This window comes from Lemur catta, chromosome 7 (genome assembly GCF_020740605.2).
Source record: "Lemur catta isolate mLemCat1 chromosome 7, mLemCat1.pri, whole genome shotgun sequence".
NCBI lineage: Eukaryota > Metazoa > Chordata > Mammalia > Primates > Lemuridae > Lemur > Lemur catta.
Genome location: NC_059134.1, coordinates 21,162,582 through 21,187,215, shown reverse-complemented (window position 1 = coordinate 21,187,215; position 24,634 = coordinate 21,162,582). Strand labels below are relative to the sequence as shown.

At 36.4% G+C, this 24,634-nt stretch overlaps 1 protein-coding gene across 4 annotated transcripts in view; it reads left to right on the top strand.

Annotated features, from left to right (window-relative positions):
* Positions 1 to 24,634, top strand: part of CBL (Cbl proto-oncogene) — a 75,836-nt gene that overhangs the window by 26,709 nt on the left and 24,493 nt on the right. For all 4 annotated transcript variants that reach the window (XM_045556288.1, XM_045556286.1, XM_045556289.1 and 1 more), the window contains 2 exons: positions 22,106 to 22,252; positions 24,116 to 24,272. In XM_045556288.1, coding sequence (XP_045412244.1) covers positions 22,106 to 22,252; positions 24,116 to 24,272 — 304 coding nt within the window. The remainder of the gene's footprint in view (positions 1 to 22,105; positions 22,253 to 24,115; positions 24,273 to 24,634) is intronic.

Below are 24,634 nucleotides of genomic sequence, written 5' to 3'. Positions count from 1 at the left end.
GAAAAATTAGCCAGGCGTGGTGGTACGCACCTGTAATCCCAGCTACTCAGAAGGCTGAGTCAGGAGAATCACTTGAGCCCAGGAGTTTGAGGTTGCTGTGAGCTAGGGTGATGCTACGGTACTCTAGCCCAGGCAACAGAGTGAGACTCTGTCTCAAAAAAAGAAAACAAGTATATGAAAAGAATCTTGATTATAAACAGAAAACTAACTTGAATAGCTTAAGCTCAAGTAGAAATTTGTTGACTCATAGAATTTTGGAAAAAAATGAGTATCTGAAGTTGCAGTAACGGCAAGAATTGCAGGTAAAGCCTCAGGAACAACTGAAACCAGGATTGAAATGCTGCTGGGACTCCATATCTTCTTATCTTTGATTCTTCTGGTATTACTTCATACTCTCAGTGTAGATTAATGTCTGAATTTCAGGAAAAGATGCCCTCTGCAATACCCAAGTTTTATATCTTAGGAGTTTCTATTACAGCAGAAGGTCTAACTCTTACTTTAGTTTGGACTTTGGCTTAATATAGAGGAATTGATTGTCCCTGGACCCTTCAATTCTGGAAGGAGAAGCTAAATACTATGATTAGTCCAGCACAGGGCGGTGGCTTGGGGAACATATCTGCTCTCTTAAAGCCATGTGCATGAGGAAATTTGTTCCTAGGTTGGGTGTTGAGGAGCTAATCCCTTACATATTTTTTAGAAAAATAAATATAAGTGTATTTATCAGTATATAATATAGTTGCTTCGTGACTTTATTTTAGAAGAGAATATTAGCTGAAACAAATTCTCTGAAGACAACTTTGCCCTCATTTTTCTTAGTCCTTGTAAAAAATGAGTTAAACAAAACCATAAGCCATTTTCTTGCCTTTGATCTTTCTCGGTTTTGCACCTGTTTTCATTTCTGCACAGGAAGTTACAGTAGAAGCTGGATGAGATTATACACTGCAGTTAATTTAAAAACTGGATTGTATTCATTGTGGAAGAAAGATTAAGCTTTTCAATTGTAATTATTCTGCCCTTTTAGAGGTAATTAAACTGAAATTATCAAGATTTGGTTTGTTGTATTCAGCTTGGAATAATTCAGAAGTAACTAAAAGCTCATGTGCTAACCATTCATTAAAGAAAAAATTAGTATTGAATACTTTCTCTGGGGTGTAGGCAATGGCTCCAGGAGCAGCGATAGAGCAATGAATAGTACTTAGTCCCTTCTCTCATGAAACTTATAATTTTTTCTTTCTTTTTCCATTAGTTTCCAAGCATAACCTTTATTCGAGTTTTCAAATTATCCTCCAGTGGAACAGTAGTATTTCACAGACTAGACAAAAGTGTTTGTGCTGCTATCATCTTTTCTTAGCAGCCTGAATATAGGTTTTGATAAGTAATGCCAAATCCTTTTGGTAGACAATGGCAGTTTAGATCTTTGTGTTGAGGAGTTTGAGCTTGGTGGGAAAAGATTTCCATTTAGATTAAGAATGCCTTTCTTGCCTTTTGGAAAAGGGCACTAACATGCTCCTGTATCTATTCAGTCCGGGAGAGAGATGGTGATGGCTTGGACCAAGGTAGTGCTAGTAGAGATGAAAAGAAGTGGGTAGAACTTGCTGTGTTTTAAAACATACCAGGACTTGCTAATGGATTGGATAGGTTTCCAGTTTGACCTACTGGATAGATGGTGCAATGGGAGGCCACTGAGATTTTAAACAGGGAAAGGACAAGATAGTATTGGCTGCTATCTGGAAAATAAGATAGGGCTGTTTTCCCTATCTATAGGGCTGTAGCAATGAGGGAAGTAGAGGGATAGGTTACAAGGTTATTGCTCTAGGCCAGATGAGAGATGAGATAGTTTAGACTAGGGAGGGGGAATTTCAAAGGAAGAGAAATGGACAGGTAAGAAATAGATTAGAGCTAGAATCAGTAAGAATTGTTGGTGGATTGGACAAAATGAGGATGGGAAAAGATGACAGGGAAGAATCAAGGATGACTTTCAGGTTTCTGGTTTCATTAACTCTGCCCATAGTGAATTCAGAGTGTACATGTGAGAAGAACCAAATTGAGAGTGAGGGAAATCAAGAGTTCCATGCTGGACGTGTTTAAGTTCGAGATACTTTTATGAACCATGTAAGGAGATGTCTAGTAAGCGATTGGCTATTTTAGAATTTGAAGTTTAGAGGGAGAGACCCGTGATAGAGCTAGAAATTTGGTTCAGAGGAGTGTTTAAAGCCATGAGAGTGGGTGCACAGGATCATGTAGAGGGAGAGAAGAAGAGTCAGCGATGAAGACTCAACAGGAGGCACCACTGAAGGAGGGAAAAAACCAGGGGAGAGTACATTGCAAAGACCAACAAAGAACATTTTAAAAAAGAAAAAAACAGGAAACCTTCTTGAAATAAATCTGGCAAAGGAATGGAATAAGCCACAAAGGAAAAATACAGAAGGCCAATAGAATATTAAAAGAACAATCTAGTTTGCAAAGCATAAAATAATTTTCTTTAGGCTTGCAAAAGTGGCTAAAATGGCAAATCTTTTTATTAGCGTTTCAAAAGAGGATGCACGGTGGCTCACACCTGTAATCCTAGCACTCTGGGAGGCCGAGGCGGGTGGATCCTTTGAGCTCAGGAGTTCGAGACCAGCCTGAGCAAGAGCAAGACCCCGTCTCTGTTAAAAAAATAGAAAGAAATTAGCTGGACAACTAAAAATATATAGAAAAAAAAATTAGCCGGACATGGTGGTGCATGCCTGTAGTCCCAGCTACTCGGGAGGCTGAGCCCAGGAGTTGGAGGTTGCTGTGAGCTAGGCTGATGCCACGACACTCTAGCCTAGGCAACAGAGTGAGACTCTGTCTCAGAAAAAAAAAAAAAAAAAATTTTTGTATTTTTGATGAGGGAGCCAAGTCCATTCATTGGAGAAAGGATACTGTTTTCAACAATTGGTTGCTGGGAAAACTGGATTACAAAAACTAGATAAGCAAAAGAATGAAGTTGAATCCTTACCTTGTATCATATATAAAAATGAATTCGAAATGGATCAAAGAGCTAAATTTAAGAGCAGAAATACTAAACATAAGTGAAAATCTTCATGACCTTGGATTAGGCAGTGATTTCTTAGGTATGACACCAAAAGCATAGGCCATAAAAGAAAAAATAGATAAATTGGACTTCATCAAAATAAAAAACTTTGTGCATCAGAGGACACTATTAGGGAAGTGAAAAGACAACCCACGAAATGGGAGAAAATATTTGCAAATCATATATTTGATAAGTGGTTAATATTAAGAATATATAAGGAAATCTTAACAACACAACAGCAAAACAAAAATGGTCAAAGAATTTAAATAGACATTTCTTCAGAGATGTACATTTGGCCAATAAGCTCATGAAAAGATGCTTGACATCATTAAATTGTAGGGGAAATGCAAATCAAAGCCACAGTGAGATAGTACTTCACGCCCATTAGAATGGATATTATCCAAGAAAGGAATATAGTAAGTGTTGGTGAGGATATAGATACATTGGAACCCTCATGCTTAGCTGGTGGAAATGAAAATGGTGCAACCACTGTAGAAAACAGTTTGCCAGTTCCTCAAAAAGTTGAACATGGATTACCATATGATCCAGCAGTTCTTCCTAGGTATATGCCACAAAGAAGTGAAAGCAGGAACTTGAACAGATATTTGTATTAATACACCCACACTGATAGAAGCAATATTCATGACAGTCAGAAGGTAGAAACAACCCAACGGTTCATCAACAGATGAATGGATGACCAAAATATAGTATATCCATACAGTGGAATATTATTCACCCATAAAAATGAAATTCTGACATGCTACAACATGGATAAACCTTGAGGACACCATGCTAAATGAAATAAGCCAGGCACAAAAGGGTATATATTGTATGATTCCACTTACATGAGGTATGTACAATAGGCAAATTCATAGAGACAGAAGGTATAATGAAGGTTACTAGGGGTTGGGAGGAGGGAGAATAGGTAGTTATTGCTTAATGGGCACACGAGAAACTATATTCTGTTTGGGCTTATGAAAAATTCTGGAAATGGATAGTGGTGATGGTCATACAATATTGTGAATATACTTTATGCTACTGAATTGTACACTTAGAAAAAGTTAAAAAATTTTTTTTCAAGAGATCCTATGGGAAAAAGGCTTTAAATAACAATTTAGCCAGGCACAGTGGCTCACACCTGTAATCCCGGGACTTTAGGGGGCTGAGGTGGGAGGATCACCTGAGGCCAGGTGTTTGAGACCAGCCTGGGCAACATAGCAAGACCCTGTCTCTACAAAAAAAAACCCAGAAAAAATTAGCTGGGCATGGTGGCAAGCACCTGTAATTCTGGCTACTTGGGAGGCTGAAGCAGGAGGATCTCTTGAGCCCAGGAGTTGAAGGTCACAGTGAACTATAATTATGCCACTGCACTCCAGCCTGAGTCCCAGAGTGAGACCCAGTCTCTTTTAAAACAAAACAAACAAAAACCAATTTAAACATTGCACAAGTGCTTTTCCTGAGGACATCTGAGGACAGTATCGCTTGTTGTGTATACTTCTCATTTTGTCATATAGAATGTTAAGAAAATGTCCTCAACAATCAAAATTTAACAATGTTAATAATTTTTTTGCTTCATTAAGGACATTTCTTTTTTTTTGTTCTTTCATTTTTTTTTTCCTGTGGACTTGTGTAGAGAAGTAAGGACATTAGTAAGTGCAATAAGCATTTTGCTTTTACTGCAAGTCACAGTGAAGAATACAGTGACTACCTGTATAATTTGGTGCTACTGTCTTGATTCATGCTAAGATACCGGCAGTCTTATCCACCATTGTTTGTGTGCCATCAATGCAAATACCAACACAGTGGAAAAGGCAAATCATGGAAATAATTTTAACATTGTAGACTCCCTGAAAAGGTCTCAGGGACTGCATACCATATTTTGAGAACTTCTGTATTGATGTATACATTTTTAAAATGCTATAGCCACATTATAAGGAATTAAAAAAGTAACAAAAGGGAAAAGAAAGTGACTAACACTGCTGTTATTTAGGTGCAGTTCCTTCTGATTTCTTAAAGAGTAGCATTTTCACGATGTTATACTGTTTCTACACTACTTTATAATTCTAGAGAGAGAGGCAGACTATTCTTGTCTTGTTCGTGGTTGCATCATTGTGCATTTCAAAGGAATAGAATATCAAGGCTAGTAAATAGATTTTGATAAGTCTCTCTGGTCCTATGGATAGATAGTAGCTGCTTAGATTGCCATGTTGAGGGGTTCACTGGTCACAAGTTCCAGAATGGATTAGAAATGTATTCTGTGGGCCTGGCAGAGTAGCTTATGCCTATAATTCTAGTACTTTGGTAGGACAAGGCAAGAGGATCCCTTGAGGCCAGGAGTTCAAGACCAGCCTGAACAACATAGTGAGACCTTATTTCTACAAAAAAAAATAGAAAAGTTAGCCAGGCGTGGTGGCTCACCTGTAGTTCCAGCTATTTGGGAGGCTGAGGCAGGAGGATCACTGAAGCTTAGGAGTTTGAGGTTGCAGTTGAGCTATGGTGATGCCAGTGCACTCTAGCCCAGGCAACAGAAAAAGACCCAATCTTAGAAAAAAAAAAAAAATCCAAAATTTATAGTTTTTATCAAATTTAGAAAATTTTTATCATATTTCTTCAAATTTTTTTGTTTCTCAGGGGACTCCATTTACATGTATATTTGGCCATTTGATGTTGTCCCACTGGCCAGTGATGCTCTGTTCATTTGTTCCAGTGTTTTATTTTGGGTAGTTTCTGTTACTCTGTCTTCAAGTTATTGTGTCTTTTCTTCTGCAGTGTATGTATAGATTTATTCCTTTAGAGATAGGGTCTCACTCCACCTCAGCGATCCTCCCGCCTCAGCCTCCTGAGTAGCTGGGATTACAGGCATGTGCCACCAAGCCTGGCTAATTTATTTTTTATTTTTTTAGAGACAAGGTCTCACTTGTGTTGCCTGGGCTGGTCTTGAAATCCTGGCCTCAAGTGATGCTCCTGCCTTCCAAAGCACTGGGATTACAGTGGTGAGCCACCACACCTGGCCTCTTCTGCAGGAATTAATCTGCTGTTAATCCCTTCCATTGAAGGTTTCATCTTTGCAGGTTGGATTTGGGTCTTTTTTGTATCTTCCATGTGCTTAATATGTGGAAGTGTTTCTCTACCCTTTTTTACATATGGAATATAATTAGAACAACTATTTTGATACCCTTGTCTGCCAATTCTTTCGTATGTGCCACTCATGGATTTAATTCTATTGGTTTATTTTTATTCTCAGTAAGAGTCATATTCTTCTGCTTCATTGCATGCTTGGTAATTTCGACTGGATGCCAGACATTGTTAATTTTACCTTTTTGGGTGCTAGATTCTTTTGTGTTCTTATAAATATTTTTGAGCTGTGTTCTGTAACACAGCTACATTACTTGGAATAGTTTGATCCTTTTAAACTTTGTTAGGCAGGACCAGAACAACATTTAATCTAAGGCGAATTTCTCCCAATGCCCACTGAATTACGAGAGTTTTTTCCTTCCACGTCCCTGTGTGAGAACTAGGGATTATTCCTTTTACTCCTTTCAGGTGGTTCTTTCCTCAGCCTCTAGTATTTCTGTGTGTGATTGGTGCTCAGCTGAAGACTTGTCTTAGGAGGTCCCTCGTATAGGTCTCCAGAGCTCCCTCTCTCCGTATGCAGTTCTCTCCTCTCTGGTGTTCTGCACTGGGAACTCCAGCTGCCTTGGCTTCCCCAGACTCGCAGTTCTATCTCCTCAATCCAAAGAGACCATCGGGTCTGCCTAGGTTCCCCTTCCAGTGCTGAGACCTGGAAACTCTCCAGGCAGTAGTTAGGTCAATGATAGGGCTCCCCTTATTTGTTTCCACCCTTTAGGGGTCGCTGTCCTCTGCTGCCTGATGTCCAGTGTCTGAAAATCATTGTTTCATATATTTTGTCTATTTTTTTAGTTCTTTTGGGTGGGAGGGTAAATCCAGTCTTTGCAATTCCTTCTTGGATGAAAGCAGAAGTCTCAGTCTAAAACTTACTTGGGAGTATTTCCAAATTCAGATGCAATTAATATTTGTCATGTGCTTGCTGTGTGCCTGATTTATTTGAACCTTGGGGTAGTCTTTTTCATGCAGTCCCTACCTCACTACACTTTAGTTGGGCATTCTCTATGTGTTGGGCACTGTATATTCATTGTTGAGCAGACTGACACTTTATAGATGTGGAAACTGAGGCTCAGAGAGTGAGAATAAATTACCCAAGTCCATGTGGCTAGTAAGTGGCAGAGCCTTAAAAAATTTGAAGAAATGGGAAAAAAATTTCTAAATTTGATGAAAAACTATAGATTTTAGACTGAGAGATAGCCAATTAAGAATGTTCTCATACATCTCTCTCAAGTCCACAGAATACGTTTCTAATCCACCCTGGAACCTATTGCCTCTGAACCCTGTGACACAGTAATCTAAGCAGCTACCACCTATCTGTAGGACCATGCAGACTTATTAAAATCTATTTATTAGCCTTGACACTCTGTTTCTTTGAAATGCACAACGGGTCAACCAAAAGACTGCTTTTATCCGAGGTTTCCAAATTGTTTATTGCCAATTCTATTTTCTTTGTTTGAATGTAAAGGAATGGTGACTATATATTTCATTTCATTTCACAGAAATGATCCTTTGGAGGCTGCAGCTCAAGCATTATGTAAAACAGTAAACTACATAAGCTTAGAGAAATTAAAATATGTTTTAATAGGCATGTCTTTTGAACACAAAAATATTCAGTTGTGTGACTTGCCATAGGATTATGTATTCACATACCAAGAGAATTTCATTACAAATATTTCTAGTAGGACATAGGCTTGATTATGCAGATAGAGGGAATATGAAGGCACTCTTCTACCTACCCCTAAAGGATCAGTGATAAGTTTTATAAAACTAGAGCATTATAGAGAAGTAGGCAGAATGTCAAGTAGAATATGCAAAAAAGCTTTTTCTAATCACTTTGCTCTAATAGTGCCAACCAAGACTTGCTCTAAAACCGTAATACTGTGAAGTCTACAACTGCATTTAAATTAGGAATATCTTAAAGAACAAGCTCAAAAACTGGCTACAAGAATGTCTTTCCTGCCAGTTTTTTAGTATACAAAGCCAGCAAATGCCTGCTAGAGATACCTAGTAGTATGAAAATGTTAGCAGCATTGTGGATTTCAGTTCTGGCAACTTGGTTTTTTCCTTTTATTTGATGTGTGTTGAAATATTGTTCAGAAAGCTTACATCCTGTGTATTTAAGGATTAAATTTGTTAAAGAAATGGAATAAAAACTTTTCTTCGTTAGCATTTTTCTTTCCTCTTTCTTTTAAACCCTCCTCCTACTCATTTTAATGCAAAACACTCATCCAGCTTAGTGTCTAAATATCTAGATGGTTGAAATCTAAGTTCAGACTTAATGTCTCTTGTTTTATTCTTATTTTTATGGTATTTTTCTGAGACTATTTATATTTAAAATAATTAGTTGAAACTTTTATTTTCTCCATGAAGTAGAACCAGATAATAGTGATCCCTTTCCTCATATTCTCCTGTTTTAACTTCAGTGAGCATGATTAAAAAGCCACTTAGGAAAGAAAATCTTGCGTTGTTTCTGTTAACAGTGAGCTAAGTTCTCTTGACATGAACCTTTGTGCAGGGCTCTTTGAGCCTATATATGGCTGCATATTACCTATTTTATTTTTTAATTCACTATATCAAGGTTTTATAGGTTAGGTCTTCCTTGCAGATTCTTAATGATTAACAGACTGCTTTGTATCACAGTTTATCAGTTATTTTTGCTCAGTGACACACTTTCATGTCAGTAAATATGTAATATTGAGCAGTGAAGTGAAGGCAGTGTAGAATAAAGTGTTCTCATAGTTTAATCATTCCATAATATAAACATATATCAAAACACCACATTGTACCCCATACATACTATTATTTGTCAATTCAAAATTTTAAAAAAGTATTCTCATAGGATTGTTGTATTACAATAAATAAATGCTTAGAAAGCATTTAAAATAATGCTTTGTTCACAGAAAACAGGACATAGTATTTGATTAAAAGAAAATTAGAGGTAAATACTCATTGATGAAAAATTATGGAAAGGAGAAAGTTAAAAGAAATAAGTCATATTTACTGAATTGTATACTTAAAAATGATTAAAACAGTAAATTTTGACATGTACATTTTACCACAACTTTTTTAAAAGAAAGAAATTACAATTTAAAGGCCGTTGAAATTATTCTTTAATGTTAAGTACAGTCATGTGTCTCTTAATGATGGGGATACATTCTGAGAAATGTGTTGTTAGTTGATTTTATCATTGTGGGAACATTAGAGTGCACAGATGGGATAGCCTACTACACATCTAGGCTATATGGTACAGCCTCTTGCTCCTAGGCTACAAACCTGGACAGCATGTTACTGTTCTGATACTGTAGGCAGCTGTAACACAATATTAAGTATTGGTGTGTTGAAACATCCGAACGTAGAAAAGGTACAGTAAATATACAGTATTGTAATCTTACGGGGACCACTGTTTTATATGCATCCCATTGTTGACTGAAACGTTATTGTATGGCACGTGACTGCACTCATTCAGCAAGTTTTTTTTTTTTTTTTCCAGATAGAGCCTCACTCTGTTGTTGCCCAGGCTAGAGTGTTGTGGTGTCAGCCTAGCTCACAGCAATCTCTAACTCCTGGGCTGAAGCGATCCTTCTGCCTCAGCCTCACGAGTAGCTGGGACTTACAGGCATGTGCCACCATGCCTGGCTAATTTTTTCTATATATATTTTTAGTTGTCCATATAATTTCTTTCTATTTTTTTTAGTAGAGATGGGGTCTTGCTTTTGCTTAGGCTGGTCTCGAACTCCTGAGCTCAAAGAATCCACCTGCCTCAGCCTCCCAGAGTGCTAGGATTATAGGCATGAACCACCACGCCCGGCTGAGCAAGTATTTTTGAGGACTTGTTCTCAGTATACTCCTGGTGAACATCAGTGGCATCATCTAGATTGGAAATCACAGGTAGAAGGATGAGGAGGGCCTGTGGGAGAGGAGTGCTTGGATTGGGGCACAGCTAGATGTACTGTTAGACTGGGTTCCAGGAAAGGGATTCTGCCACCCCTCCCCCACCTCTCTTTTTATGGAGTTGCCTGTGGTGAGGTAATAAGTGTTGCATTTGGGTGCCATTTGTTTACAGGAGTTGCTGAGAACCAGCTGCCTGGTACTTAGAGACTGGGGCGGCGGCGGGGGGGCGGGGGCACTGCGCGGCGGTCCTGAGAAGATGTTTAGGGGAAACTCCTCCTGCCAGAAGGAGGGGAGGATCCCCAGGTCCTAGTTAGCTTGTTGCTAAGCAACCCAGAAAGAGCAAGACCAGTTAGTCAAATTTGGTAGTCCAGGTGAGATAATGGTGGCTTGGACTAAGGTGATAACTGGACTAAGATGGAGATAAGTTATTGGCACTATGAGATACATGGTTTCTTCTTTGTTTTTTGTTATTGCAGTAAATTATGTTAATTGATTTGTAAAGTTAAAACATCCTTGGATAAACCCTAGTTTGTAATTATATACATGTATGTATATAATATGTATATATATTTACTATTTCACTGGATTCTATTTAGGATTTTTTCGTTTATATTGGTAAGTGAAGCTAGCATGTAAATTTTTGTGGTCTTTATCTGATTATGGAAGTAATCAAAATAAGTTACTTATTTCTGTATTTGTGAACAGTTTGTAGAAGATAAGAATTAGCTTTTGCAGGGAATATTTAGCAAAAATTCTTCTGTAATACTGACACAGTCAATTTGTGCTTGTGCACACATACAGGTATAAGCATGTCTATATATGAGGATGGAGAGTGGATTTTGATACCTATTCTATTTAATGGTTATGGTTATTTGATCACTCAGGGTGGGTTTGGGGGGTTTTTTTGGTCTTTTTTTTTTTTTTTTTAAATGAGACAATTTCTTGCTCTTTCACCTTGGCTAGAGTGCAATGGCATCATACCTCACTGCAACCTCCAACTCCTGGGTTCCAACGATCCTCCCGCCTCCAAGTAGCTGGGACTGTAGGCAGGCACCACCACGCCTGGCAAATTTTTCTATTTTTTGTAGAGACAGGGTCTCGCTCTTGCTCGGGCTGGTCTTGAAGTGGCCTCAAGCAGTCCTCCCACGCCAGCCTCCCAAAGTGCCAGGATTACAAGTCATGAACCACCACGCCCGGCCCACAATTTTCTTATAAATATAGCTTCTTTGGGATCTTGTCAGCATTTCCAAATTCCTCTCACATGGACTATTCTGTCTTTTAAAGGAGAAGCCTACCAGTATTGTTTTTTTTCTATCCTTCTGATTCCTTTCCACCTCCCTCCAGACTCCTCCCAAAGGGGGAAACACTATTTCAGCTTGATTGTCCTGTGGGAGGGAACTAGCAGATGGACAGTTCCATTCCTAACAGGGCCAACAATTTTTCACATAATATTCACAAATCTGTTTCCATGTCTTATACCTGTTTCCCAAGCTGCCTGCAAGTCATTGCCATGTTAATATCTTTCCGACATCTCACACTCAACATTTCTGAACACAGAATGATGTATCCTCTTTGTTAGCTGGTAGCAAACCAGCTTCATCATCTGTGTTCCCTAATGGAGTTAGTGCTGTATAATGTGATGACAAGCATAAACTATTGGGACTGATTCTTGGCTTAACAACTTTTTTTTTTTTTTGGTGCCAAAACCTGGGAGTAGCGAACCAGGGATTTCCTTAACTTCTTTAGGCCTAAATTTTGTTATCCACAAAATGGGGATAATAGTGGAATCTGTCTTAATAAGATTGTAAATGAGAATTAAGTAATAAAATATGTAAAGTGCCTGGTACCTAGTAAGCCCTTAAAAAGCATTAGCTTTTATTAATATACTGTTAGTAATACCCTGCTTCCATTTGCTCAGAATCAGAATTTCAGGTTCATCTCCCCTCTCCTACCTAGTGATACTCTGCATTATTTCTCAAATCTGTCTTATTTTACTGCCCCTGTTATTTTCTAGTCCAGGCTCCCATTACTTCTTTCTTGTTTCAGTACTATCCTAATTGATCTCTCTACTTTTCTGATTTCCCCTCGGATTTGTCTTGTACACTGCTGTCATTTACACCCTTAAAACAGATCAGACATCACTCCCTAGTCCCAAACCCTTAATGACTCCTCACTGTGTTTGTAATATCTCTCACCCTGGTAGTTACATCTTTACGTTTTGAGACCTGCCTCTATTATCAATTTTATTCTGTGCTTCCATGATTTCTCATTCTAGCCATACCAGTCTGTGTGCCAGTCCCTGAACTCTGCTACTGAGCCTTTGCTTTGGTCATTACCTTGGCCTGGAACCCTTTCGCCCCCATACTTTCTATTGAAATTCCATTCATTCTTTCAAGTCCAAGAAGCCTCCTAAATTAATACTAGTTTTATAGTGGTTCTCCCACCTGAGCTTTCATGGCACTTGGTTTGTACTTTATTCTAGCACTTGCCAAAGTCTGCCTAAGTGTTGTAGTCTGCTTTGATAACTAGATCACGAGATCCAAGAAGATTGTTTCTTTCCTGTAGTATCTGACATTGTCTTTGTTTGTGGCTTCTTAATAAAAGTATATTAAATTTGATAAAGTACTATTTAATATTAATAAAACAGAACTAAAATACTAATGAACTTGAGGATTATTTTTCATGGAAAATAGAAGAAATGGCAGTGATGAAGATTTCTCTGGTTTAGTCCCTCCAAATGGTCTTAGATTCAGACAGATAGAATTCCACGTTCTTTCTCAATTTTTGAGAATAGCAAAGCTTATTAGTAATAGCTACTCTATATTTGTTCAGGGAAATTGTATGTTTAAATGGAAATTGATGTCTAAGTTATATACTCAGGAATTAAATAATTAATGGCAAGTAGAAAGGCTTTCTACATATTTGATTAGATTCTATTAGTACTGTCTTCGGCTCAGAATAATTTGTTTTGTCTATGTATCTATATTTTTTTATTTTGTAAGTTCATGGCATGAGCCTTCTGAAAGGTGCTTAGTGCTGTGTGTTATTTGTTGAGGGGAGGGTATGAGAGGTTTTGAAGATTTCTGCATTATGTTAATTGATAAGTTTGTACATTTCTTTAAGGAACTGGTATGGGGAAGTAGTAACCAGTACTGAGGGTTAATAATGCTTCTAGCTGTGAGGAGGTGCTCCAGTATATGTAATGTTACTTGTTATATTGTCTTTCAGAACTTGGGTTAAGTAAATTTAAAAGTTATTTTGAAATACAGAGAAGTCTGATTATATTCTCTAATTCTTAGGAAACAATGATAGTACCATGAGTAATGTAGCTAGTGAACAGTTGTTAAATGTTCACAATGATTTTTGAGCTATTTTTGTTTTTTCTAACCATACTAGAAACTGAAGGTGCTAACTTAAAATATTATGTCTCAAAAGTACGTGCTTAATGAGAATGTCACATTAATCATTTAAAAATATTGATTCTAGTATAAATGATGCTTTAAATGAGTTAGGAAAGAGGTGAAAAAGTAAATCTTTTGCATTAATAACTTCACAGTGGAGAAACATGGCAAACACTAACCAAGTGATCAAAGTTAATATTTTCAGTGATGCCATGTAGATATCATGACTTGATATGATGAGAAGGGCATACCACCCCCGTGATATTCTTTCTATAAACTTGTAATGCCAGTCAAAATGTGAGAAAAACATCAAACACATTGAGGGAACATCCTACAAAATACCTAGGCAACACTCAGAACTATTAATATCATGAAAAACAAGGAAAATACAAGAAATTACCACAGACCAGAGGAGACTAAGGAAATGTGACAAGTAGATGTAATGTGGTATCCTGGATTGGATCCTGGAACAGATAAAGACATTAATGAAAAAAACTGGTGAAACCTGGATAAAGTCTGGGGTTCAGTTAATAGTACTGTTCTGATGTTGCTTTCTTTGTTTTGATGAATGTACCACAGTAATGTAAGATGATAGTATTAGGGGAAACTAAAACTGTATGAGGGCTATATGGGAATTCTTTGTGCGGTCTTTACAAACTTCTCTGTAAATCTAAAATTAAAGGTTTATTTAAAAAATAAGTAATATTTTCCAATTCAGTTCTATAAATGTATTAAATGCACCTCATGTGCAAGGCAGTATGCTCATGTCTGCAGGGCATAAAGTATGTAAGATACCTTCCCTGCCTCTGCACTTAAGCAGTTGCCGTCCAAATGGGGAAGTAAGACGACTAATATGAACCAGAACTTGATAGAACCTGGAAAAATATGAACAAGGTGCTATGAGTTCTGAAGCTGAGAGTAAACATTAAATATAGACTGGTGAGTTGTCCCCATTCCTCCCCAAGGAAATAGCATTTGAGAACTTTGAATATAATGGGCAGGATTTTAGTAATCATAGTCATTTGAAGGGAAATATGTGTCATACCAAGGAGCCCTGGCTCTTGAATTAGATCTGCTCTGCCACTTACTAGCTCTGTGGCCTTGGCCAAATTATTTAGCGTCACTAAGTCTTTGTTTCTCATTTGTAAGATAGGGTTAGTAATTCCTATTTAAAAGCATTATTATGAGAATTAAATGAAGTAAATTTAGCTTAGTAAAGTATGTGGTGCATGGTAAGCTCTTAATGTCAACTGTTAGAGAAGGAGAGAAGTGTTTATTGTTGATGTGGTACCATCACCAAAGGCATGGGCCTGGAAAGTACAGAATGTTTGGGGGAACACTAAATAACAGTTGTGTTTACAAAGGTGAATTAGGACCATATTGTGAGTGCTTTGATGTATAAGCTGAACAATTTGAATTTTTTTGGTGGTTATTTGGGAAGTCATTGAAGATTTTTGTGTAGGAGTAAGGAGATTGAGTCTGTGTTTTAAGATTAAAATTAATTTGATAGAAGTATGAGGGGAGTGTTGGGGACTCTCATGGGTTACTGCATCCCCATTTACTTGATGAGTTAGTATCCCCTTTAGCTTTAGAATTCAGACAGACTGGTTAGCCTAGAATGCTCTGGATGATTAATGGTAATCTGTTACTATGTAATTTGGGAATCTCAAGAGCAGGACCAGGAGTATAGCAACAAATATGCTTAATATATGTTTAGTAAAAAGGGTCATTGATATTTTTTAGATACATTAGCAGAAAACTCTTTTTGTAGGTGATGGTTTTCATTTTGCTTTTTTTGTTTTTTTAACAGCTTAAGTAGATAAGAGTTGAACAGAGTACTTCATTGACTTCCTGTGAAGCTTTGTGGGAAGAAGTTCCGTTGTATTTATTTTTAAAGCTGATGACTATGAACAGAGGATGCTGCTATTGAGTTATAAATGCCATCTCAGTATGTTGTCACTCAACATTCTTTGGATGACACTAGTGTTTGTATATAAGGGTTTTGGAGTTTACAGAATAGGAAAAGCAGCGATTATCATTGAAATGGTGCAAATAAATGAAACACTTAGGAGTGAGCACTTTACCCTTCATCAATATAATTAATTTATCATTATTTATCTGTATGGGTCTTAAGCCCACACTATCGCTAAATGGCAGAGTTGTAACCTTATTTTGGGAATATTTTACAACTCCAAAATGGTATTTTGTAATGTTTTGTAGCTTGTATGTTAATCATTATATTAAAAGTGTTAAATCATTTTGAAATTTTCCCACTGAGAAAGATAGGCTCATTTGATCCACAAGTACTATTAAAATAGATTTAAGTCTAAATTATTGGGGATTTTCCCCAGTGTTTTATCGTGAAATTTTTCAGTCATACAGAAAAGTTGAAAGAATTTTACAACCACCATATGCTGATCTACAATTAACTAAATTACTGATTTTAAAGGAAAAGTTCTGTTTTCTTCCTGTCTTAAAAATCAAAGAAACTTCTTTGAGTCCTTGAACCATTTTCATGGACTATTTTGAGATGATTTTTGTTGTTTCTGTTATTTTTTCAGAAATTGTAAAATTCTTTGAGTAAAATAATTCATACCTCCTGGGATTTAGCAAATCTCTATTGTAGACTAGATAATATTATTTTTAGTTTAGCAGACTAGATTAGCTTTTCAGGCCCTCTTCAGGGTTTATACAATTAACTGTTCATTTAAGTTCCGTAAGACATAAGTTCATTTAAATTTTGTGCAGACAAAAAGCATACTTTTAAAAACTATTTATGGACATGATTTCTAGTCCTTGGTCACATAATGACAATCACTAGCTTCTTTTCTCTCATGCCTTTCCTCTTCAATTCTCTTATGAAACTAAGCAGCTGAAGTTAAAGTTTTTTCCCCAGTTTGAATCAGTGGTGTAGTATAAATGTATATATTTTTATAGGTGGAAAGAGATCTTTGAGAGTAATTGGTTCCAGCTTCCTCATACCACATCTGACATAGTGGGGGCCCACAGAGGTTAAATAAATGCTTAAGGACACAATAACTTAATGGTAGATTAGAAAATACGTTTTAGATCTCTAGTCTTCTTGAATATTATCATAAATATTTTCAGGCACTTCTTTGTAGAAAGAATAAATAGATCGTGCTTGTTAATTGGAAATTTATCTCTATAAAAAATGGAGTGTCGACAAACTGTAACTCTAAGCAAGAATGTCTTTATGACTGTGTTGGACTCATGTTTTGTAAGTCATCATATTATTTTTTCCTGGAGGACCTCAATCTCTTAATATTCATTTCTCAACATTCTTTTTCTTCTTGAAACTGTTATAGCATCTCTGAATGATGGGGCATTCTCATTAAAATGAGAAAGGGTGATATTAACTCTCAGTGTTTGTCTTAAATGTTAATTAAATGCATTTTTATTTCTTTATTTTTTAGAGACAGGGTCTCACTTTGTCACTGAGACTGGAGTGCAGTGGTGTGATCATAGTTCACTGTAGCCTCAAACTCGTGGCCTCAAGTGATCCTCCTGCCTCAGCCTCCCAAGTTGCTGGGATTGCAGGTTCACACCACCATGCCCAGCTAATTTTTAAAATTTTTTGTAGAGGTGGGGGTCTTGCTATTTTGCACAGGCTGGTCTCAAACTCCTGGCCTCAAGCAATCCTCCCACGGTGGCCTTCCAAAGTTGTGGGATTACAGGCATGAGCCATCATGCCTGTCCTAATAAATGTATTTTTAATAGAAAGGGTTAATTTATCTCCTCATACTATGTTCTTTTTTTTCTATTTCTTTCTCTGTGAATCACTTTTAGTTATAAGACAACCTTTTCAGTATTCTATGTAGTAGTAAGTGCATTGGTCAGAATTATTTGAGGGATTTTTCTGTTTATATCATTATTCATATAAAGGCCACTTTTCGACTTCTGTCTTATTCGAAATGGTGATTGTGATTCCTATCAAGTTGTATTTATATTTCTGCTTTTGAAGCTAAAACAGTAGCTATAATTGCTTATTTAATTTACTTGTATATTGGTGACATGTACATCTTAGTTCCTTATCAGGTGAAACTATGCACAGAAAAATGCATAGCATTACTTTAGGCCTGAGGTATGAAGGTACATTGGCTTTTTAGAGTAGGATCTAAGGTAGGGGGAAAAGAACTGACAGCAATTTTGAATTTCAAAAGTAAAAAAAATTGGCACTACATACAGAATTGGCATTTGATTATGGAGAAATTTTGGGAGGTAAAAGAGGAGAAAGATGGAAGCTTTAGGGTAGACTTTGCAGTTCCTTAGATATAGATGGTTAGAGTTAAAGGTAGTACAAGACAGATGACCTTCCTCAAACACTGTGTTAAAGAAAAAACTACTTCTTGCTACTATTGGAACTTAAGAAAGAAAAGGTCTGTCTTCAGGGCATTTAAAAAAAATTGAACAATTGTGTTTCTTTGTAGCTCTTTGGAGAATTGTTAGAACACATTGTATGAATTGAAGTGACTGCTGACAGAATTTTGAAAAGTATTGCTTACCTTGTAATAAGCTCAAATATCCATCATGCCTCATTGTTCTGTTTACATGTTAAGACAGATTCTGCTGATTAAATTCTGCCCTATACACTGTAGACACTGAGCCGTAAGCCTAAGGCCTTAAAATGTTATTGAACAGAATTTCAGCTCAGATCAGTTACAAAATGCTCTGACCCATGGGCTTTTATAGATTCCTGATTTCCTTTTAAGAAGTATGGTGCTTAGGATGCACATCTCTGGTGGTTTTAAGAAATGTAAGCTGGCTTTTTGGGAGGATGCATCCTTGAGTAGGAAAATGTCTTAAATTGATTTTCCGTAACTATTTCAGTTGGCACTTTGAATCACTCTTAGGTACCTAGTGCCATTACATCCTTGTGGTCGATAACACTCCCCTTTTTTGTGGCTTACTTAACAAAATAAAAAAGCTTTCTGTCCATTAGTATTTTGGTATGTATATTTTATCTCTGATCCAGTGGAATGCCAGATACCTGGTGGATTTTCAGTGAAAGATTATTTGAACAGCTAAAGATACTGACATGACCCAGTCAGTCCAAGACTTACTCCTTGTCTTCACTTCAGACTCAGCTTAAAAATCAACTTTCAGAGAGGCCTCTAAGACCACCCTCCCTAAATAGCAACCTTACATGGCTCTCTTCTTATACCCTGCTTTATTCTTCAAAGCACTTTTCTCTCACCGTCTGACACTCTCTCATGGGAATGCAAATGCCATAAAAGCAGAAATTTTATTCTGTTCATTGTTGTATTCATTCCCAGAGCCTAGCACATAGTAGGCACCCAGATTTTTCTGAAGGTATATTGAAGGTTAGAAGTTTGTGCCAAATGCCTGGAGAGATACAAATACAAATCAAAGATGGATTTTGTGTACACAAATAATTATAGCACAAGATTGGTTCTGATAATATAACAGAACTGCAAAGAAAATACTGGGGTAGTTGAGAGTTTTATTACATCTAGCCAGCTTCTTAAGAAATGACATTTAAGCTGAGTGTTATTTCAGACTTGGGAAACAGATAGGCAGAGGCTGAGAGGTGAGAAAGTGAAGAAGAGTGGTAGGTACAAGAAAAGGTGAATACTCAGTTTGGCTAGAGCATAGTGGTGAAGAACTAAGAAACGAGTTAGAAAGGTAGGTTAGATTCAGGTCAATGGAAAGTGTTACAACCCAAACTGAGTTTGGATTTTATCCCACAGCTCTGTGAAAATTGATTATTTTTTCCCCTTCTTAAAAGGCAGCTAAATGTGGCAAGATTGGACCTACCTAGGCAGAGAGACTGAAGACTGGAATTTAAATTTTAGCAAGGAGTTTAAATTAGAAAAATAATAGGTATGAAAAATCAAAGGTATGATTGACAACAAATTGTTAGAAGATTAACAAATCAACCAGATACAGAGAACAGGGGAAATGAAAGAAGCCACAGTGACTCATTAGGTTTTGAATTTGTGGGAAGTAAAATGGTGTGGTCATTAAATACAGAAATAAGGAACAGGAAGAAAGAGCAGATTTGAGTAAAAATTAGTTTAATTCTGAACATGTTGCTTTGAAGTGCTAGCCTTCAAGTGGAGAAATGTGGTAGGCATTTGGAAAGCTACTGGGGCCTAAGATTTGGGAATTATTTGCAAAGTAGTTTTTGGAGCCCTAAGATTGCAAAGGAAGAGAGTACATGGAGAAAGAACAGAAAACAGCAAGAGAGCAGACTCTTAGGAAATCTCTCTCAAGAGGGTGGGGAAAAAAGCCAAAGAAGGAACAAAAGCAAGTAAAAGAACCAAGAGAGGACAACACTGGTAAAAGCAAGGAAAGTTACTTTCAGGAAGAAGTAAAATTTAAACCTGTTTTCTTCAAAAAGAGCTCTTTTGTAACCTCAGGAGTGTGATATGTATTTTTTTCTATCATCTCATGCATTATTCTGCTATACTGTTTAGCATAGTTACACATAGTAGCTTCTAAATAATTTAGCGTACATTAAGGCTCTCCGTTGCCTATCTTTAAAGATTAACATTTGGCAGAATGTTATATAGATGTCTGAGGTTCAAGCCCCTGATTGTGCAGTCTAGTGTTCTCCTGAAGACTTGAAAGTAAATTCAGTGGGATTAATTTGTACATTGCAGGTTTTCTGTCAAGTTATCTGTTTCATATTTCGTTTGTGATATATTCTCGATCTTATCTGTTGTTTTTTCTTCTCTGGTAAATATTAGAAGTCCTAACCAGCAGTAATTAAAGGATCTCAAAGAAAAACAGTTAATAGGGTTTAGGGATTGCGTAAGTGCATGTATTTTTATCTTACATTTGAGCTATTTGGCATATGAATTATTTTAAACTGTCTTCAAAGAATATTGATATTTTATCACTTTTGGAGGTGCTTTTAGAAATCAAACAGGAAACTAGAAAAGCAATAGCTTGCTGTAAGTAAAAGAAGACAAATACCAAATAACTGGAGCTGACGTATTGAAAAGCTAATTAGAACGATTTTAGCAGCATTTTGCAAGAGCCAGGGCTAGAGAAACTTGGTTAATTTGGTGCTGCATTTAATCCAAGACATTAATGGTGACCCTCCAGTATAGCATAAAAAAAGAAAAATCTGTCTTTATTAAAGAGGATTTTTAGATAATCAATAATTGATAATGGTTTGACTTGCAATTTTATAGTCTGTTTATATGACAAGAATAGACTGCTGGATACATAAATACAAATTATTGGGGCAAGGGAACATAGGCAAGTGTAATCTGGTTTAGTGTCAAACAGTATCTGAAGTGTGTATATCCTATTTTGTGTGACAATAGCATTAAAGATAAAGATAATCTGATCAAAGTACATACTGAAAAGTAGAGACATCATCTGGTGTGTGAAATTGGTACTGTGTGGCATCTTTATAATCAACATCCATTAAACAGATTGATAGAATTAAGTTAACTAATTGTTGAAAACCAGTAGTAACATATACACTTAGAGTAAGTTTTATGTGGTTTGGATGTTAGCATTTCATTTTTGGTAAAGGAAGAGGAATTGCTTGGGTAAAATTTACCTTTTTTTTTTTTTTTTTGAGACAGAGTCTCACTCTGTTGCCCGGGCTAGAGTGCCGTGGCGTCAGCCTAGCTCACAGCAACCTCAAACTCCTGGGCTTACGCGATCCTTCTGCCTCAGCCTCCCGAGTAGCTGGGACTACAGGCATGTGCCACCATGCCCGGCTAATGTTTTCTATATATATTTTTAGTTGGCCAGATAATTTCTTTCTATTTTTAGTAGAGACGGAGTCTCGCTCTTGCTCAGGCTGGTCTCAAACTCCTGAGCTCCAGTGATCCTCCTGCCTCGGCCTCCCAGAGTGCTAGGATTACAGGCGTGAGCTACCGCACCCGGCCAGATTTACATCTTTGAGGTCTGATTTACTGAACACATTTGTTAGGTCTGGATAGTTAAATAGCTCTTTTTGTTGGGAATTTTAATTTATCTTTAATTTGAATAAACTGTATGATAAATATATCTTTTTAAAAATCCAAAATAGCTTATGCAAAGCTGGAAGTAATAATATTTTACTAACATTTTCTTTCTTTTGTGGTTGAGTGGTTATAGTAGTGTACAAGTTCTAATGCTTATTTGTTGAATTCTCTAATCTGTCATCCTAAAAAGGTAGATTTGGTCATGTTATGCTTAGAGTTATTAGGCCTTATTAATTTGAGACTAAAAGCTTTAAATATATAACTGTAAACAATTTTTTCTTATTCACTATATAACATCTATTCAAACGGAAGAGAGAGGAGTTGACTTGGTGAATTAACAGTATTTCTTCCATTATATTTGCATGTTTCATATGCTGTTAGAGCAAAACAGTTTCTGAAGATTTTCTTTGAACAAAGAATAACATCATCACAGAGTATATAGTATTGTTAACAGCACATTCCTTTCTCTCTTCGTCCCCAGTTCTACAAAAATATATACATCTTTGAATAATATTGACCAGAAAGTATATTTGAAGAGTTTGTTTTCAAGTGTATTTTAATGTTCTTATCAGACATCCTGTGTGGTGAATTTGGTGCATTTGAAAATGAAAATGCATTTGTATGTTTGTTTAATTATTGCCACCTCTGATCATTTGTAGGCGAAACCTAACCAAACTGTCCCTGATCTTCAGCCACATGCTGGCAGAACTAAAAGGAATCTTTCCAAGTGGACTCTTTCAAGGAGACACGTTTCGGATTACTAAAGCAGATGCTGCAGAATTTTGGAGAAAAGCTTTTGGGGAAAAGTAAGTCTCAAAATAATTAATTTGAACTATGAAAAACTAAAGCTTATGCTGTGAGCTTTTTGTTTAGTTATTAATGAAATATAACATGGGAAAACTTTGAGAAAAATAATGAATGTATATTGTACGTATTTCCTAGCTTTGGTAAAATTAACAGTTTTTGCCCTACTCATTTTTTTTAAAGAAATAAAGCTTTGCAGATTCCGTTGAAACCCATTCTCTTTGATTGAATACTCTTTCCTTTCTCTCCCCATCCATTCTCCTGTTAATGAACATTTACGTTTCAAACTGTTTGCTGCCACAAACAGTGCTGCTGTGAACAGTATCTTAGTTGTCTTCATATGTGAGAATTTCTCCTTAGTTACATACCTAGGAGTGGAATTGCTGAAGGATTTTACATCTTCTGCTCTGCTGTAACTATTGCTTAATTGTTTTCCAAAACGGTTGTCCTAGTTTATATTCCTATAAGTAGTATACAAGAGTTTCAATAGCTCCATGATTTTGCCAGTACTGCTAATGCGAATTGGTATCATATTTTGCTTTATATTCTCTGATGACAAGGGAGGTTGAGCATCTTTTCACATTTATGACCAGTAAAGATTCTTATTCTGACTTACCTGTTCGTATGCCTGACTTACCCATTTCCCAAGTGAGTTGTTTGTCCTTTTCTTATTGTAGGGTACTAATTCTTTGTTTGTTACTTACATTATAAATATTTTCTCCCAGTCTGTGGCTTGTCTTTCCATTTTGTTTTGTTGTCCTTTATATATAATATAGGCCGATCTATGAGGCAGGCTTATGTTTTTAAGTGTAAACATAGATGTTCTTTCATATCCTCCGGAATTTTGGGTCAAAGAACTGAAAAGGTTCTTTTCAGTCAAATATAAAACTTTTCAGTTGAATGTACAAATTCTAATGTAAGTCTAACTGTAAAGGCCTTTATTTATTTTTTAAATCATGTTTTGTACATCAAATAAAGACTAAATAGCAATTTTAAAAACCCAATTGAAGAGGATGGGAATAAGTTTAACTTTATACCTTTAACTTAACTACATTAGAAAAAACTTCAACACATCACTTAATCTCTTATTTTTCAGGCAAGTGAATACATAATCTTTCCAAAGGCAAAGAGATTATATTTATTTTAAAGATGTTGAGAAACAGAAATTCCATAATACTTCTTACTGGCCTTATCTGGGGTTTAAAGACTCATACTTTAAATAATTTCTTCTTCATCTCTGTCAGAACTCTGTTCTTCCTGTACCTTAATCTTTTTTGCCCTTGTCTGCCTTGGTAGCACAGGTTCCTCAAAGAACACAGAATGCTTTTCAAGCTTTAAAAAAGTTAGCTTAGCCAGGCATGGTTGCTCACACCTGGAGTCCCAGCTACTTGGGATGCTGAGGTAGGGGTTGCAGTGAGCTGTGATCATACCTGTGAACTGGGCTGCACCCTGGACAACACAGCGAGATCCCATCTAATAAAAAGCTAGTTTAAATACAAGCTTTTACATAGTAAAAGTCTTGGCCACAGGTTACATTTATTATATAAAAAGGATAGTCTCATCTCCCTTTTCCATGCTTCTCTAAAAGAACAAATGTCTGAAGATTAGAAAGAGGATAATTTGTGACATTCTGCCAAAAAATAGTGGGAAAAGACTTCTGTGTTAGTAATTTACTCATTAGAAAGTTAAGAAATATATCCCTTACTCTTTTATTTATATTCCCAACCAAAATACAGCTCAGCTTCTTTAAGAGAATTGAAATTGATATTGAGAGCTTAATGTGGCTCTCTTCGTTTTCCTTGGTTATAGCAATGCCTAGAATTCTCTCTCATCTCACTTTGTGCCTTCTCTCCACCCCATCTCAGGACAATTGTCCCTTGGAAGAGCTTTCGACAGGCCCTACATGAAGTACATCCCATCAGTTCTGGGCTGGAGGCCATGGCCCTGAAATCCACTATTGATTTGACCTGCAATGATTATATTTCAGTTTTCGAATTTGACATCTTTACACGACTTTTTCAGGTAGGATACTAAAAAAGTTGATTAAACTGGTTACTGCTACTTTTCTAAAGAGAAAGCTTTCATTTTAAAAAATACTTGGGGTTTTGTATATTATAAAAATATTCTAATTCATTTTAGAAACTATAAGCAAAAAAGGATTAAAACTACCCTATATTTTATATGTATATTAAAAATAACACTACAACCTGCTTTCTTCTCACTTCTTTCTTTGTCATTGAATATTCTTATTTTGCATCATTTTAATGTTTGTAGACTGGCCAAAAAATTGATATAATATATTGTATCAGTTTTCTGGTATTGGACATTTGTGTATGTTTTCCACTTTTTTTCTCCTATTGTATGGAAATTCTTCACTATTAATA